The sequence below is a fragment of the Lissotriton helveticus genome, chromosome 12 (genome assembly GCF_964261635.1).
Source record: "Lissotriton helveticus chromosome 12, aLisHel1.1, whole genome shotgun sequence".
NCBI classification, from domain to species: domain Eukaryota; kingdom Metazoa; phylum Chordata; class Amphibia; order Caudata; family Salamandridae; genus Lissotriton; species Lissotriton helveticus.
Window position 1 is genome coordinate 150,023,747 of NC_136073.1, and position 19,625 is coordinate 150,043,371.

General features: G+C 37.8%; 1 protein-coding gene across 1 annotated transcript in view; it reads left to right on the plus strand.

Annotated features, from left to right (window-relative positions):
- LOC144798259 (hydroperoxide isomerase ALOXE3-like) overlaps positions 1 to 19,625 on the plus strand; it is a 272,626-nt gene that overhangs the window by 219,748 nt on the left and 33,253 nt on the right. The window contains exon 10 of the mRNA XM_078669021.1: positions 3,555 to 3,724. Coding sequence (XP_078525147.1) covers positions 3,555 to 3,724 — 170 coding nt within the window. The remainder of the gene's footprint in view (positions 1 to 3,554; positions 3,725 to 19,625) is intronic.

Consider the following 19,625-nt stretch of genomic DNA (forward strand, 5'->3'; position numbering starts at 1 on the left):
ACTTTCTGCAAGCAAGTGGCTAAATCAGGGTTGAGTTGGTTAGATTGCTTCAAAAAGACAATAGGTTGTGTATCGTCGGCATAGGTAACAATCTGTACCCCAAATGGGAGTACGAATTCAGCCAATGAACTCATGTACACGTTGAACAACGTGGGACTCAGGGTAGATCCTTGTGGAACCCCACAAGTCAACGGAATAGGTTTTGAAGAGCATTCCCCTTCGAAAACCGAATAAACCCTGTTTTGAAGAAAGGACTGTAGCCACTTTAGTGCCAGCCCAGTCACTCCAGCATCACTCAGTCTTTGCAGCAGGAGCTGGTGATTGATAGTATCAAAGGCTGCGCTTGGACAGGTGTTTGTACAAGAAGAAAAGGATCCTACTAGATATCCCCTGCCTATACACCTATCCCACCACTCACTTCTCATGAAGTATTTGAGGATACCTCTGCAGTGGACTGAGATTCAGAAATATCTGAATTGTCAAGGCGTGCATCTGATGCTACAGGTTTGGGTTGCTAATACTCAAAAGAGAGAAGACTCTCAGGAAGCATGACATGGAGACTGGAGGATTTGCAGCTTACGCATTTGTCTACAGAATAACAACACATACCCCTGGAAAAAAAACTATTCCAACTTGTAAGAAAGGCTTGCAGATCCTAAAAAAGAGAATAATCTTGCCCTTTCCTTTAAATGGACACCTCTTAACCAAGCATGAACCAGCTAAGCCATGATCTGTAGAGCGTGCATATGAACTGCACATTATGTAAGTGAAAGCTAGTTTTATGCTTGCTCGTATATTGTCACCATCACATTCTCTGTAGCCTAGACTACGGACAGTGGGGTTGGCCTTGCTCCGTCATCAATGTTGTTTGTGTGCCATGTTCGTTCAATATAATGTCAGTGGGACTTTGTCCATATGCAGATTTGTGGGCATTTTTATCCCTGGAGAAGGACTTTCATCAAGCCAAGCTTTCCCTAAACAGGTACAGGCTTAAAGTCTCTTTACATACACAGGAGAGAGGTGAATCTACTGCATCATCAAAAACAGTACATATATTCTTGTACATATATGTTTCACTTACAATACTATATTGCTTGCTTAAAGTTATGCTACTTGTCCAAACTCGTACTGAGGATTCACTTCCTTACTGGAGCATTTACTACCACTTGTCAACTTGGTCTTCTAATGGACCCTTATGGCACACTGAGGGAAAAGAGTGTTAGCATTATTTGTCTGATCAAATTCAATTAACTGTGCAACCAATTTGGCTACACAACAAGGACCATAAATCGATAGCCAAATTCAAGGGTGTTCATTACATGTTAGTGATCAGATTCAGATAAATCAGACTATATAGGTACCGTATGCCAACAAGGAGGCCAGGCCTCATGAAAAGGTTTAGGCAAACAAGAATCAGACATACAAGCAACTTTGAAGCCGCAATATAAAATAACAGCATAAGGGTCTTATACTCTCAATACAATCTGACTTGCTATGCATTAGCAGTCTAAATCTTTAAGATACAGTTTAAGGCACATGAGTGCTCAAAGTTCTAAAGTTCAGGCAATGCTACAGAAAAAGAGTATGACGAGTTTTAGCAATAGCATTTGAGAAGATTTTTCAGGAGTCTCCAATGGGTCGGAAAGGGTTGGTCTAAACCACACTTGACAAAATTAATGGAACGTAGGTAAGAGTCTCTAAATGTCCATTCAAGGGGCAATGTGATTTGGGAAATGGTTCAGTTCAGAGTCCAAGGAAGGTTCTGCATAGAATCTGCAGAAAGGCGTTCAGCATGGGAGTTCAGCAAGAAAGTCTGAAGTCATCTGCATTCTGTATTCTGCTTTCTTCTTTCCCTCAATTAGTGCAACAATAAGTTATAATCAATAGAGTCTGTGGGCAACACCCATTTGGTTGCATCATCAATAGAAGTCAATTACATTTGTGTCAATGTCTGTATGGATTCACATGCTACATACTGCACCAGGAGAAAAAATCCCACACTGGATATGAAAACACCGTTTTCGTCACGCGCTCAGGATTTAGTACAACAGTCCATTGTTTGGCTATGGGTCTCTCATGGGTTTGTCATTGAAATTTGCTCCCAGGCCTGTATCTATTGCTGTTACAAGAAATGCATCTATTCTGAACTAGCAGTTCATGGGAACATCCGCAATAAAAGCCAGTCAGCAAAAATACAGACACACAGTAGGTTCCCATGGGACACAAATTCAGGCCTTAAGAGTGAACACTGCTAACTTAAGACATTAAATGAATAATGCACATTTAATACACTTGTGCACATTTAAGCATATACGTATATAATATTACTTTAGTACTTTTAGTTCATGCTGCATAAATCATATAACAAGCAATGAAATTGCACAGCAGCAAGTATAACTAGGAACTACATTTGAAAGTACATACGTGTAAACATTAATGTATATTATGATGAAACGTTATTCTGTGATCTTTTCTAATATCCTACACACATAAGGATCATTTAAAGCTAGGAACGACATTTCTTGCAGTTACAAAGACAACTTAGCACACGTTCATGAATCATGTGTATAGCCTCAGCATTGAAATAACGACGATGGTTGTTAGAGGAAACTACACATTGCAAATGTTTCCCTTTTCAATATAGCACGCATTGCATTAGTAAATCCTTTTAGTTGTAATGAAGCATATACACTTTATTGATACATGTCAGGCACTTTATCAATCCACATAAAGAAATTTTTTCTAAATCAGTCAAAACATCTCTTATTTAACCTTTTCAGCGCGACCGCGATTCCCCCTCCGGTGCTGGGCCCTAATAAAAACGGGCGTGGTCATGACGGAACGGTTCCGGCATGAGCACAGCTCAACCGTAGGTCATGACGGAACCGTTCCGTCATGAGCATCGAAGGGTTTAATAAAGACTGATTCTATGTTAAACATCAAATGCATTTCCTTCGACATTAGTAAAACATTCTATGTGAGAATTGTACATTCTATAGCAAAAGCTCTCTGCATCAGCAGTGTCAGTTGCAAGATGTACAAGAATCATTAAGACACGTAAGACCCATGCAAAGTGCACGTTAATTTTGTGTGTCATGTATCAGTCATATTTTAGTTTTAGTGATGTATAAATGTGGGCAATTTTGCGCTGCACAACTACACTGAAGTACAACATACAAAATAAATCTTTTAATGAACTGGAGATGCAACATTTTTCAGAGTCAGTGTATTATAAAAAAGTTTCAATGTAGATACTTACTGCATCGACTATTAGCAGATAACACAAAACCTCATCACCATTGCAGACATCAGTTACGTTTAAACTTGGACACACTCTCAGCGATAGTGCATCAAAACGTACACATTAGACAGAACCACTGTCATGTCCAAAACAGTCGAATAAGCTACAGGAGCAAAACATTGGCATCCTTCCTGTATATAGAGTGGAACACAATGCCCAAAGTGTATACATTGATGAATTTGGTCTATGAATAAACCAGGCAGGAGAAGCATAGAAAGAAGACCTTACAAGAAACTTCAATTTCCATCCACAGAACACGGCGATTGGGGTAGCTGGCATTGCTGAGCTGATAGCACGAGAGATGGAGAATGTAAATTACACTTCCATGTGCATTGCTGATGATCTCAAATCTCGTGGGGTTGAGTCCTTGCCCAACTTTAGCTACAGAGATGATGGGTTGAAGATCTGGTCAGCCATCGAAAGGTGAGGCATGATTTGTTTGTCTGTGGTCTTGGATTGTTTGTTTTTTCCAGTGAGGACTTGCATAAGAATCTGTCCCTTTTTATTTGGTCACACCCATTTTTGCTGAATTGTAGTGCTGGGTTTAAGCCTCTTACTGTGCACTTATTGTGCGATCCACTAGTGTAACAGGGAAAAGACAGCATCAGGCCTACTGGTGTAGCCTGACTGCTATATTTGAAATCTGCACCCACACCTGTCAAAACAACTGTTTTGACAGGGGAAAAACCCTCCATTTCATTTTTAATAAGTCACCCTTGTATAGGCCTTGTAACATTCAAGGTATGGTGTTTGGTATACATAGAAATTTAATGTTACCGTGTTACAGCAGTGAAAAGCTCCCAAAATCTATTTTCACTGTGGTAGGCCCTGGTAGTCCTACAAGATACCCTTCGCGGTGAACGTGTGCTTTACAAATACACGTTAAGCTACAAGAAAACCAGATGGATTGGCTAGTGAGCATTCACCTTTACCAGCGAAAGGCAAAAAAGGCTTATTGAACCAACAAACTAGATGAGAACACACAAAATTCACCTGTCCTGTTTAGACTCAATAAGAGCTTGGTCTGCTGAGGTGCACTCATGAGCGTCCACAAAAGTATCGGTAAAAAGAATGCTACAGTGCAGAAAATACAGAAAAGATTGCATTATGAATTAAGTGCCTGCCTGATGTATCCTTATTGAATGTGACAGAAAGGGATCATTGATAGTATGTTCCAGATCGAAAATAGTCACTCATGCGTTATAAAAAATGCCGAAGGGTGCAGTGTTTGGATAAAATATTGAATAAAAAATATTGTGCTACAGAAATATTGTGTCAAGAATATTGGTACTACAAATATATTGTGGACAAGTGTTTTGAATATCATTGTCAAAAAATTGAAGTAGCAAATATTGTTGCATATAACTTTTTTAGTGTTAATTAGTATGTCATATATTGTATTATTTTTATTAAATGTGTTTATAACTGTTTTATTTTGTGTTTAATTTTGATCTTTTTTATTTATTCCTTTTTCTTAATGGTTTAAATTAATTATTGATTTTTTTTAGTTGCGGTATGTAGGGTTATTATGGTATGAGTGGGGAGATTTTTGAAAATTAGGTATTTTAATTTTACATTTTAGGTTAATAATGTAATTGTTTTTAATTTTAAAATGTATTTATTATATTATTTTTTATTGTTTTAAATGTTTTAAATGTTATGTTAAATTACACATATTTTTAGATTTTCTAAAAAATAAAAAATGAATATTTTAAAAAAGTATGTTTTTTATTTTCATAAAGTAGCATATTTGAATTTATTATCATTTTAAAATAAAAAAAAATACATTATATTTATGAAATTGTTAGACACCATCAGGACGCCAGACCTGGAGTGGGAATAGCAAATGTCACCTCTATAGTGTCTAACACCTTCTCCAAGTTGGTTTAGATTGAAATGGGAATAGTAAATGTCACCCCTTTAGTATCCAACACCTTCCCCCAAGTTGGTTTAGGTTGGAGTGGGAATAGTGCATGTCCCCCTTTTAGTGTCCAAGATTTTCTCCAAATTTACTGTTATTAAAAGACATCAGAAATAATTTGTATATTTTATTTTTTTACAATTTGTATGTATTGTATAGTTTTACATTTTAACAAAAATATATTTTGAGGACTTATAAAGTGAATTAAATACATGTTTATCTTACTTTTTAATTGTAAATCAAAGAATAAATCAGATGTTAAATATATTTTTATAATGTACATTTTTAAGTGCAATTTGTCATTGATAACAATTTTTAAATATGTTTAAACTTTTTTAAATTAATTCTTTTAACATTATTTTAACATATTCTCAATTACTATATGTTAAATGATTGTATATATTTGATACTATTATTAAATTTATACTTTACAATTGTTTCAAAACGTTTTACATTTTGTATCATTTTCAAAATCTATGTTTACATTTATTAAGTCTTCATTTCTATGGGGATAGTCTATTTTTAGTTTCATGTTGCAGCTGTTTTTTTTTAATGCTAACTTTTATTTTGTAGTCTATTGGTGTTATTTTGGGTAATTGTTACATACTCCAGTGAGATGGTGCTGCTCGTTGGCACAGGCAAGTCCTCTTTTAAGGATTTGTTAAGAGATTTGAGGGTAGGATGGATGTTTAAAACTTTGATATAGTAATGTTTGTGAATTATTGTTACATGTTTTGCACTATTTTGTTGCTTTGCGTTTTTTTACATTGTTATATGAATGCATGAATGTTTCATGTTAAATTAAGTGGTGTTATTCATGTTTTGATGAATAAATGTTATGTATGTGTATTTTGGGATGGTAATGTATGTGCGTGTGTGTGTTTAATGTTACAGGGTTTTATTTACAAACACTTTCAATGAGAATTTGGAGTTTATGATTCTTTTTAAAGAAAATCAGTTTTGGTTTATAAGAAACCGATGGTTTTTACTCAGGTTTTTTTTCTGGGTTTGCCGGACCGGGTGTTTTTTTAAAACTCTTTTTTTATGGAACCAACACACTTTAGATTGCTTTGAGGGATTTGTATTGCCCTGTTTATATTTTTTAATTTTGGGGGGGAACTTTTAGGATTAATTTCCTTCATCTTTTTGGGGATTGCTCTTTTTTGTTAAGTGGAGAAAGATCTTCAGCTACAAAACAGTAACTTTTATTTCCTACTTTTTGCAGGTTGGAAATGTGATACATTGTTTAGGTTATGTGTATGTTATTATTATGTGGAATGGTTTGGAATATGTGTTGTATTTATTCAATGTGATGTATTGAATTTGTTTTTAATTTGGCAGGTTGATTATTGGTATAATTATTTAATATAAAATATATATTTGTATTATTATTTTTAGAAAGGGTTTTGTTTGTTGGTTTAGAGTTTGTTGCAGTTATTGAGGTTCTTGGTATATTGATATTTAATGTAAAATATGCTTTTGCTATCCTTTCTAAGTAATATCGTCCTTTGTTATTTAGGAAGAGTTTGACTTTAAATTGTGGCATGTCGTACATTCATTTATATCAGATTGCTCTATTCTTAGTTCTTGGTAGCTTTTCTCTTTTTGTAATGCTTCAATAAATATGTGTAATGCAGGTTGAGTTCTGTCTAGTGTGGATTGGAAGGCATTGTGCCATCCTTCCACTCCTTTGTTTGTTTTGGCCTCCTATGCAAGGGTGCTGTCATAAACATTCTAGTAAGGTATCTGAAATGTGGCTTGGAGTCTGTGTCCTGATTGATGTAGTCTGCCAATCCAAGTGACTTCGAGATAGTCCATTAGGGGACTAGGGGGCTGATTAGGATGGCAGGTGGTCTTATGTCCGCCCACCACCCTATTGGAAAGCGGGACCAGCTTAGAGGCTGTCGGTGGTCCCAAAATAGGCATTGTGATGTGACTGCCACCACGGCGGTCGCAATGCCTATATTTTGCATTGTGGTGGGTGCTGCTGGCTGCAGCACCCGGCACAATGCAAAAAGGGCATGCATTACATATACCTACACTATATGATAGATACCCAAAAGTAAGGGCCATGGGGTGGTGGGCCTGTTAGGGACCCCCAATGTCCCTTTCCAATGGCCATTTCATGGTGGGTAAACCGCCATGAAATGGCTGATGGGGAGGGACCACCTCCTATGTGTGTGTCGTCAACATGTTTCGATGTAAAAACATCTTCTTCAGGACTGGGGTGCACAAATCCCCACCTTACTCACGTTTTTCTAATCAAGTCTTTTGAATATTTCTAAAAAGTGATATTTACAAGTGAAGGTATATCAATGTACCTACTGAGCAACCGCTATTTAGCAGACCTGCGGAGGAAAAGGACAAAAACATTTTTTCAGGTGATCCCTTCCTTAAAAAGACCATGGGTTGGTTCACCTGTGGATCAGGTCATGCAAAAAATGTGCGGTTTAAAAATTGTCAGGACACGTCAGTGCCATTCTACACAGGATAAACGTGCCTATGGTGAAAAATTTATTCAGAAAATCAAAAATCAGAAAGGACACATACAAGACAGACACACATGTAACAATAAACACACGCTCTAATGTCAGGTTTGTGGATAAAACCCTCTGGTAATAACTATGTTTGTGAGTAGTAGGGAGATTTCTGTGAAGCTCACAGTGGGCAAAAACTACTGTTTAGTTAGGAGTTTGTTACTCCATGTGACCGTTTCTAACGTAGGGGTTACCCGGGCTTCCTTGCTGCCTGTGGGGAAAAAATACACAAAATACCGCTATTTGTTTTCTGGTACTTACAGATTGCTTAGGGGTGGTTAGACCTTCCGTTTTTTGGTGGTATTACTCACGGGTCTATGAGGAGAATCCCTCTTCGCTGCCCCTTACGCCTGCTCCGCTGATTGTGGAAGTGCGTCTACAAGGGGCCTTTATATACTCTCGCTGCTGCGCCCTTAATTGGATTATTGGTAAGGTTAGTGACCGGGGCGGCCTATATTTGGTTCGCCGGTAATTGGGTTCATTCGCAGCGTTTCATTTTTGAAGGCGCATGCGTTTGTAGTTAGTTGCGTCTGTTCGCGCATGCGCGTTACGCTGAATGGTCCTGCTGTATAGCGCGCATGCCCACAAATGTAACACTACTATCCCTAGACTTCTGAGAGGCCGGGTTCGAGTCTGCACTGGTCATACTATGAAAAAAGTTAATTTTTGGTCAATAAGGAGAAGGGAATGCCAAGATGCATTTCTTGAGGGGCTCCTACTCAAATTACTGATACAATGTAAGAATAGTTTGCTGCTATTGCCATACTACTCTGTGAACCAACGGTTCGCACCTGTATTGGGTCTATTATCAACAATATATTATCGTTTCTTTCAGTAATAAATATGGCAGTGCTGGCATATGGTCTCATGAGAATTACAATTAAAATAGTGAGGAATTTGTGAATTTGACACATTTACAGGGGATTGCACTTAAAATACAGATACAAAGCAAGAATTGTTCACTACTTTTTACTTACTACCCTGTGAAACCCGGGTTCGCGCTTGTTTTGGGTCTATTTTGAAAATATATGATCGTTGTTTTTAGCAATGAACATAGCAGTAATGGCATTCGGTTTATGGGAATTACAAAGATAGTGAGGATTTTGTAAGCTGGACACTCAGATACTTGGTTAACACATTTAGTGTCTAACAATAGCATTGTTGCACAGGGATGTTTTTGATACTTAAGGCAATTCTATGTTTTTAGTTGGCCCCAGGGAATATCGTCATTTAGTCCTGATATATGGGTACCTAAGCGAAAAACCCAACGCTGTTCTTTTTCAAAGAGACCTTTTTCTGTGGGTAATTGTTCAATCACAGTCCAGTAGATGTCATTGACACAATGTCCCATCTCCAGGAAGTGAGTTGCCATTTTGGTAGTACTTTTTCTGCACCGTATGATGCTCTTATGCTCATTAAGCCTTGTTTTAACTGCTCTGGTGGTCATGCCAATGTATTCCAAGTGGCAGGGGCATACAATCATGTTGACAACATTCTTGCTGTTGCAATTTGTCATTTTTAGTACCATTTATACAAGATCAGTCTCCGTTAACCCCAATGCTGGAAGAGGATGACAGGGCTCGTTTAGAATTGGATATAACTTCAGAGGAGATAAAAATCGCTTTGAATGAACTGGCAGAGGGTAAAGCGGCGGGCCCAGACGGTCTACCAATAGAGGTATACAGGGTGTTGGAGGATGAAATCCTCCCCTTGCTTGAAGATCTTTTTAATGGAATAATATGGTCAGGTATTATCCCAGACACATGGAAACAGACCAATATCGTTATATTTCATAAAAAGGGTAAACCAGAGGAGAACCCAGGATCTTACCGTCCGATATCGTTAATAAACACAGATGCTAAACTATACTCTAAAGTTTGGGCAAAAAGGTTAGGACGGATTATTAACCAACTCGTTTCACCATGGCAGCATGGATTTGTCCCAGGGAGAGGTACCACGGAACATATAGCAAGGGCAATTTCACTATTCGATGCAGTCACTGCTACGGGTGGAGATATGGCTATGATCCTTTTGGATGCCGAGAAGGCTTTTGACCGTGTGGTCTGGGACTTTATGTGGGAGGTATTGGTCAGAAGGGGTTTCGGAGAAAAATGCAGGAAAGCCATTAAAGCAATGTACATGGATCCAGTTGCTAGAATCACTACAATGGGTTTTCAATCAGATGAGGTAGTGATTAGAAGAGGCACCCGTCAGGGGTGTCCTTGTTCACCCATACTTTTTTCATTGTACATTGATCCGCTAATTAGGAAGATTCTTGCTTCTGATAAAATATCCCCTGTGGTATCTTATGGTCATACCACCAAACTATTGGCCTATGCGGACGACCTGGCAATCGTCACTACTAACCCGCAAGTGGCAACGCAGGAATTAAGCAGTTTGGCTCAGGAGTTTGGGAAATATTCAGGGTACAAACTCAATACGGAAAAAACTATAATAATCTGTTCTAAGAACATTCAGAAAGGAGATCAAAGGTATGTGGACTCCGCGGTCTATCTAGGAGTAAAAATTAACTCAAATGTAGGAAAAATCACTGAGGCTAATTATGGGCCTTTATTAGCTACAATTGACAAAGAATTGAGAAGGATCGATGTACTACATTTGTCTCTAATCGGGAGGGTAAAGGTTTGGAAATTGTCAAAGTTCCCAAAGTTATTGTATTTATTTCGTGCCATACCGCTTTTAATTGATGAAGGCTTGATGAAAAAGATGGAGGCAGTGTTTTCACAATTTTTATGGCAATATGGCAAAGTTAGAAGATCGTTAGCTTGACTTTCTATACCGTTAGAAGGAGGTGGATTATCTGCACCTAACTTACGGTTATACCATTGGGTTTGCTTATTGTTACGTATGAACCATTTATTGTATTATGATGTTCCTGAAGCATTGCATGGTACCCACAGAATCCCCACAATCTATGAACTAGTAATGGGTGATAAGGCTAGGGGGATTCTAACACGTGAAATTAATGTTTTGTATTTTAAGAGGAGTAAAAGTAAAGTGTTGCTGTCTGCATGGGGGGCATGGAAGGCGGTGTTGAAATTTCTTAAGATCCCTAAGATTAATGGTACAATAGATCTTTGGAATTCAAGCCCATTTCTACATCTTGGACAAAACAGGAATAGTAGTCTCTGGAAGAGTTTGGGCATTAGATGCTTAAGGGATGTTATGTGTAGAGATGATCTCTTAGGGTTTGAGGCCTTGCAACAAAAATTCGGTATCCCCTTGAATCACTGGCTGCTATACAAACAGCTAGAACAATCAGTGATGGCATTAAGACCAAGGGTTTTTATTCAGGAGATAAATCCACTTGTACATTATATAATGAGTGGGGGTAAAAAGATTAAAATAGGTTATAATCATCTTCTACAGGGATTGGAAGAGGATATCGGACAAGTAGAAAATGCCTGGGCTGTAAGATTAGGAGATCCTGACATTGATGTGGATTATGCTCTGGCATTAAACAGGAAAGTATTAAGAGCGACCAATCTGAAGGCACAACATTATAAGATGATTTTTAATCTTTATTACACCCCTGCTAAGTTGTTGTTTCAATGGGGTAAAAGGGATACAGATAGTTGTCCAAGGTGTAGCCAAGGTTCGGCAGATCTAATGCATATGTTCTACTCATGTCAGAATCTCAAGCCCGTTTTGAAACAAATGGAGAAGTTTCTATCGGGGCTGCTAGAGTGTCAAATTTCTCTATCCCCAACTACTGTTTTGATTGGTAGGGATGAAAATCTTAAAGTTGAACAGGAAGTCGAAGCCTTTATCTTTCTGTGTGTCGCTGTTTTTAGAATTTTAATTGCGGTGGCCTGGAAAGATCCGATAGCTCCCACATTCCAGATGTGGCTTACAAGGTTGCTAGGGACCCATAATATTGAAGAATGTCTATATAATTTTAAGGGTAAGAAGATGAAAGAATATGGTAAAAAGATATGGGCTCCGCTAAGTAACTGGAGGAAAATAAGATGATTGATTATAAGTGTCCCTATATTACCTATTATGCTTTGTAAGGCAATGTCTTCCTATGATGTCAATATTTTTTTTTTTTTTTTTTTTTTTAAGTCGTTTGGATTCTGTTCTGCAATGTTGCTGTGAAAGAATTATTCCTTTTATCTGCGAATTTGTTTTAATCCTAAATTTTTGATATGTTTTTACCAGCTGATATATGTAATCTGTAATATGTATGTGTTTTTCTTATTCTGATCCATCTCAATAAAAAAAAAAAAAGGACCGTTCAGCGTAACGCGCATGCGCGAACAGACGCAACTAACTACAAACGCATGCGCCTTCAAAAATGAAACGCTGCGAACGAACCCAATTACCGGCGAACCAAATATAGGCCGCCCCGGTCACTAACCTTACCAATAATCCAATTAAGGGCGCAGCAGCGAGAGTATATAAAGGCCCCTTGTAGACGCACTTCCACAATCAGCGGAGCAGGCGTAAGGGGCAGCGAAGAGGGATTCTCCTCATAGACCCGTGAGTAATACCACCAAAAAACGGAAGGTCTAACCACTCCTAAGCAATCTGTAAGTACCAGAAAACAAATAGCGGTATTTGTGTATTTTTTTCCCACAGGCAGCAAGGAAGCCCGGGTAACCCCTACGTTAGAAACGGTCTCATGGAGTAACAAACTCCTAACTAAACAGTAGGTTTTGCCCACTGTGAGATTCACAGAAATCTCCCTACTACTCACAAACATAGTTAATACCAGAGGGTTTTATCCACAAACCTGACATTAGAGCGTGTGTTTTTTGTTACATGTGTGTCTGTCTTGTATGTGTCCTTTCTGATTTTTGGTTTTCTGAATACATTTTTCACCATAGGCACGTTTATCCTGTGTAGAATGGCACTGACGTGTCCTGACAATTTTTAAGCCGCACATTTTTTGCATGACCTGATCCACAGGTGAACCAACCCATGGTCTTTTTAAGGAAGGGATCACCTGAAAAACATTTTTTGTCCTTTTCCTCCACAGGTCTGCTAAATAGCGGTTGCTCAGTAGGTACATTGATATACCATCACTTGTAAATATCACTTTTTAGAAATATTCAAAAGACGTGATTAGAAAAACGTGAGGAAGGTGGGGATTTGTGCACCCCAGTCCTGAAGAAGATGTTTTTACAACGAAACATGTTGACGACACACACATAGGAGGTGGAGCACATAAACTACGCCATTACCTCCTCACGTACTCTTTTACTAGTACCAACCCGGGGGCCAATGAAAGTTTTTTTGCTACCCTGCGAGTCAGGTGCTTTTTAAACTCCACTCACTATTCTAAAACCCCACCACAGCACTCACATAAAAATCCCTCACATAGACCACACATAGTCAAGAAGTGCTCCCACGTAAACGTTGGTCGCAGCACGCCGTATCCCGTAGAGGGATACGATGACCCCGATGATGAAGCATGACCCCAAGGGGCCTGTTGGTGTGTGAGGGGTACCCAAAAACACATCACGTGTTCCCAATCATAGTAGGGACAACGTTGACCCATTACTTAATTGATTCCTCTTGTTTGTAAATGTAACTCAGGGAGAACGAGTCCATTTCTAGGTAATATTCTCTCTCTCCTTTCTTTGTTTAAATTGATGGGGAGGGACATCATAATCCGTATGGCGACGCCTGGCAGGCAGTGATTATGGCTTCTTCCGACGCACTGACTGGCTCTTTAAGCGGGCGATACACATGCTTACGATGGCGGGCCCTAAGTTTGTCTTTACTTTGTAGGTAGAAAGAGCTTTTTATATTAGTAAGTTATAGTGGTTGGCTACTTCTGTGACAGGGAATTAGGCTAATACTCTCATTTTTTTAATTTCCAAAGCGAATCGGCTGTCAGTGAAGTATTCTACACTTAGGTCCTGATTCAAAGTTTGGTGATCCGTCTGCCAGCCTGTTATGTCTTTGGGGACTTTGGGTAGCATGGCTTTGAGTATTTTGCTTGTGGGTTCATGGTAGCTAGTGCTTGCCTCACTTATATTTTGTAAAATTTCCCTAACTTCTATTTTTGTCTAATTTGGGGAGTGGTTGTGTTCTTTTATTCAGTACATTTCCAGTTTATAGTTTCTGTGGAGGCACTTTCTTGGCTTTAGGTGTAGCCCATGTGAATTAATAATTGCTTTCCTTTCTGTGAAGTGATAGATTTGGCGGCTTCAGACACTGTATCTCTAATTAGTATATAGTTCAAATATATATTACAATTTAACTTTTGCTATTAATATGTTAAAAGATGCAGTTACTCGTAATTTGTTTTATTGGTTGGATGTTTTCTTGAGATGTTTTACATTGTTTTGCAGCTTCTCTTTTGAGCTTGTTTTAACATGGAGCAGGTGCTTTTTTCTGTTTAAAGAGAAATAAATTAGAATAATTAAAAATGGTATTTTATTGCTTTTCTTTAGGTTTATTTTTCTCTTTTTGGGAGAGTTTATAATTTATTATGTATGCATACATACCTTATGATATATTCTTGGTGCTTTGTTATAGTTGATATTTCCTGTCAGTTTGTTGGTTTGGAAGTTATATTTTTTAAGTAGTCTATGTAAAAAGATCAAAGTTACAGAGTATGTTAGAATTTATTTCCTAAATGATATTGATAGTTTGATCACAGGAAATGTTTAGTTTAAATATAAGTATTACTTACTTGATTATGCAGTTTTTGGGATATATAATTACATTTGTAATTGTTTGTTGTGAGAATCTGGCAAAATGTCCGCATCTTGCAGTGTTTGTCATTTTTGGAGTATTTCGTTTTTTAATTAATATGCCTTTTATATTGTTGGTTTGTTTAATTGTTTGATTTTATTGGTTGAAGTTGTGTATAGTTATTTTATTGGTTGGTTAAGTGTAGTTTAAATGTATTTTTATCAATTGAGTCCTTGTTTGGTAAACGCTAACTTATGTTTTCTTTTTTTAGTATAATTAGTTTAAAAATAGTTTAAATTATTTGCATATGAATTTATTTGTTTATATGGTAATTTTTATTTATGTTTGTTATTAAATGTTTATCGTCTATAGGTAGAATACATATTTTGAAAAAACAAAAGGTTCTGTCTTTCAACAGACCTACAATATATGCATTTTTCATTATTTTGTAACTAGTCAATGCATTAAGGTGATGGCGAGCAGGGCACTATCTGCAGCAATATGGAGACTCTGTGAGAAAGTGTGCTAAGAGAGAGCACCGAAAAAATTACTTGCTGTTGTTGTTGAGAAGAGAATTTCTTCTGCTATGTGCCATGGATGGCATTGATTCTCTGCCAGAAGACCACAGAAGCATCTGACGGACTGGCACTCAATGCTGCAAATATGTCTTTTGCTAATTGTTTGGAAGATATAACCCTCTTGCCACAAGGTTGCAAGAAGCTCATGAGTTTGCAATCAGTGCTGCACAACATATGAGTTCTACCAAGTTCTCCTGAAACTGTTGCCCCACTGCTGGAAGACCATGTGCTGATCGCTGCTGAAACTGTAGCTCCCGCCATGATCTCAAATGCTGAATATCAGAAGCAGGTTGTTTCTACTGGCAGTCTGGAGTTTTTGCATTGAAAGTTTCCAAGGTCCAGTGCAAAATGGGATTAAGGGACATGTGTACAGAAAATAGGTATTGTTATTTCCTAATTGTGATTTGTATCGAATCTCAATTAGAAATTAGCAATTCCTAATGTAAGAAAGCTTACAAACTTCAGATAGAGATTTCTAATGGGGTCACAAATAGACCTACCTCATAGATATTAATGAGGTAGGTTACAGTTTACTACTTATTAGGAATTGCAGCCATCAGATGGATGGTGGACTGCTGAGGTCAGCAGAACACCATGTCTGTCATTGCTTTTTAATAAAAATATCTTTTTTTTTTTAATTCAGCCCATTTCATTATACTACGACCTGATCTTAAAAAATATATGTTTCATCATTTACAAAGGGTATCCAATCCCATTTGTGTATCATTACCACCTCCCTTGAAGTGATGGTAAAAAATTAATGCTTTGTGACCGTGAGTCAGTAAGGTGGGGCCTTTCCAGCACTTATGGTGTCAATGGCCAGGATGGTCTCTTTTAGACAAAGGTAAGGTTTGTAAGTTCTGCTAGAGTGTAGATCTGTTTAAGCAACAATGGGAAACCCAATATACCCATTGGAGGATTGGGCGATATGGTATAATCGAGTAGATTATACCAAGGGATTTATTTGATATAAACTATTTGGAATTTAGTTATTTTTCTAAATTCAAGACAATTTTTAAGTATATTACTTTCAGAATGATTTCTTCTAATGAGTTATAGTATCATCAGTTTCTGCATGAATTTAATCAAGAAAACTGCTTTTTTATTCACTTTGAGATATAAAAATATATCAAAGACACAGGTGTATATATTCAAATAATGACATTTTCTCATTTCAAAAGATAACAAAAAAGGGTACACAATCATCATATACACAATGCAGCAGGAAGTTATAGTTGTATATACATTTCATACATTTTTCAGTTGCAATTGTGAACACCTTTTTCTCAAATATGTGCAAAGAAGGCAATCTGATTGCTGTTGTCCGCTAGACCATCTTCAGGATAAGTTAAAAAAAAATTGGTTGACCCTCTGAGATTAATGCCAAAGGTAATTTATCTTTAAGTTTTCCAAAATGTAAATGAATTTTACACAAGATCAGTCAGCAAAATATATCCAGTATTTATTTCGTGCCAAAGGAATTCAATGGCATAAGAGCACTTACATTTCTTGCTCAAACGGTGGAGCTTTTACGGATACGGTGTGAAGTTTTTATATCTGTTTATAGTTGATTTCTTCCTCGTACATAACAAACTGTTCGCATGAAGGATCGGGCCGGCGGTGGCAATACGCCTGCCATCCTAATCAACCCCAGAGTTTCCATCTGAGGTGCACAGTCTTTATTAATCTGAAAAACAGCCATCCAGTTTCCTACTCTAGGCCACATTAGCATCCATTTGCGAGCCCAATGATTCCATTAAAACAGAGAGGATGGTCCCATGTCAATGAAAGCTGCGGGCTTTAATCATTTTTCCAATCAAACCCTCTGGTGGAGTATTACGGATGGCCTAGGTACTTGTCACCATTGTCATCCTAATCCCAGTGCTTGGGCCCTTGTGCTGTGGGAAGCAAACTCCCTATAATTATCGATAATATTCAGCATAGCAGGCGATTGACTAATTAATAACAAAACCAATCATTACCAAGTCATTCACTCCTGTTGCCAATGGCCCCACAGTGTGTCTGCAAGTACAGGGCCTGTTTTATGTTGACTGTCTGGGTCTAATAGGCAAGCACTTTGGAGGGGATGGGGTGGTATACTCCCCCATTGGAACATTTTTGCTGGTATGTAGACTTATAACTATGCCAAACAATAATAATTTTGATGTTGTGTCCTTTCAGTTCTAGTTGTCTACTGAGCTTCACAAACATTAGAACTTTGCATACATTATATAGTTTGTATTGCAAGGGACCTTGAATTCAGGTGTTCATTTTTGCGTCACTATATTCATTAAGATGTTGACCAAAGTGCTGCACACTGATTAGAACCAATGAATACTGAGTGGGTAATTCACAAAACATTAGTTCATTTTCCAGCTTTGCTATTTGTTTTATGATTCACAAACCTGAAGGACATTGTGTCTTGGCATATGCCTTTCTTCAGCTCCAACTCTGAGTGTGGATGTGCACTGAGCAGAAAAACTGTTTTTTTACCCTTAGAGTGAAAAAGACTACAAAATAGATGTTTTCATATGAAAACCTTTTTTCCACGTGAAGAATGTTTTTACATCTATACCAAGTCAGTCTCTCCTGTTGCCGATGGCCCCACAGTGTGTCTACAAGTACAGGGCTACCATGCCAGTTGTATGTTGGCTGTCTGGGTCTAATAGGCAAGCACTTTGGAGGGGATGGGGTGGTATACTCCCCCATTTGGACATTTTTTCAGTTATGTAGACTTATAACTATGCCAAACAATAATAATTTTGATGTTGTGTCCTTTCAGGTCTAGTTGTCTACTGAGCTTCACAAACATTAGAACTTTGCATACATTATATAGTTTGTATTGCAAGGGACCTTGAATTTAGGTGTTCATTTTTGCATCACTGTATTCATTAAGATGTTGACCAAAGTGCTGCACACTGATTAGAACCAATGAATACTGAGTGGCTAATTCACAAAACATTAGTTCATTTTTCAGCCTTGCTAATTGTTTTATGATTCACAAACCTGAAAGACATTGTGTCTTGGCATATGCCTTTCTTCAGCTCCAACTCTGAGTGTGGATGTGCACTGAGCAGAAAAACTGTTTTTTGTACCCTTAAAGTGAAAAAGACTACAAAATATATTTTTTCATATGAAAACCATTTTTCCACGTGAAGAATGTTTTTACATCTATACAAAAAAAAAATGCTTATTTGGGGTTTTTCCTTGCCCTCACAATAGCACTTATGTTTAGAATGGCAACAGGTGTGACAAATTCACCATTTTACCACATTTGTTTTTTTTATTCAAAGGTGGTGGACCATCCAAACCTACTTTGCAACAGCCATGCTTCATCTTCTTGCTTGAATGTGCAGACAAACTCATGATTGCCCTTACGCCCTACCACTTTCAACGTTCACCAGCTGCCCCTGGACATTACTAAATGGAATGGAAAATTATTGCTGTCTTCTCTTGCATATACCTTAAAATCCAGCATTCTAGCCCAAAGAGCAACAATAATAAGTACAAAATCAATCTTTGAGTGAGTCTCTCATTTAAATATGAACGAGCTGAGATTAGCAGAATTAGGCCTGCCATTGCAGGCCCACAACCTGTGTTCTTTTGTAAAGTACACTATTTGCATGGTGGACACATTCCATGGAACTAAGACACCACTATCAAGACTGCAGATCATATCCTCCGCCTTCATCACCAAGTTCAGTCTAATATTAGGTTTGAACGTGCAGTTAAGGTCCCCTTTTGGGATATTTATAACTTTAGGACTTAGCCAATTAAGAAAGGTATCTAATAACTCTATAAAAGGGGACTATACATTACTCTTCCTTGGTTGAAGATAAATGTTAAGGCGGTATAGTTGGAGACCTTTTGTCTACTAATTCTTAATCCTAAAATGTCTAGAGAAACAAACCTTGAGATATCAATGTGGACATTTAGTGAAATTTTTGTCCGAAGGACAAGTCCCCTTGGTCTACCTCGAGAGGAGGGTGTAGCATTAACATAAAATGTGTTATACCCTGACTTGTATGGTGGATCAAGAAGCTAGGTTTCCCGAAACAGGCAAAAATGAAGCTGCTCAATAAGCTCTTCCCAATCTGAATTTATCAGTTAATCTATGAACCCAGCTATGTTCCAAGACACTAAATGAACAGACTCAGTGCCCTTGTTTTCACTAAGCCTAGAACCAGAGAAGGCTACTGCTGTCTTTGTATTAGAACCTTGAGGATGGACATCCTCCTCCTGTTTCTGTGCTATCTAATTTTGGTCTGCTATGTTGCGAGAAATAGAATTTTTGATCAAATGATTTAAAGGTTCCTTAAGCAGAGGGTCGTCATAACAAAAAGATGACTCTTCCCCTAGAGGTCAGTTAACTGCCTCCAGATTTCCTGAGGTATGTCTTCTAGATGGAACATTGGATAAAGGTGCCAAGTTACCTGAACGATGGTGTATACACAAGAAAGGTATTGTTTAGCTTAAACCTTTTTGCTGGACTGATCAGTATAAAAGATCTAAGTTCCTTAGAGATCAGACCATCCACTATGTCTTCAGAACTGAAAAAAAGCAAATCTTGTCAAACTCCCCTCCAATACTAATGATGTGCTCCACCCTAACTATGTCTG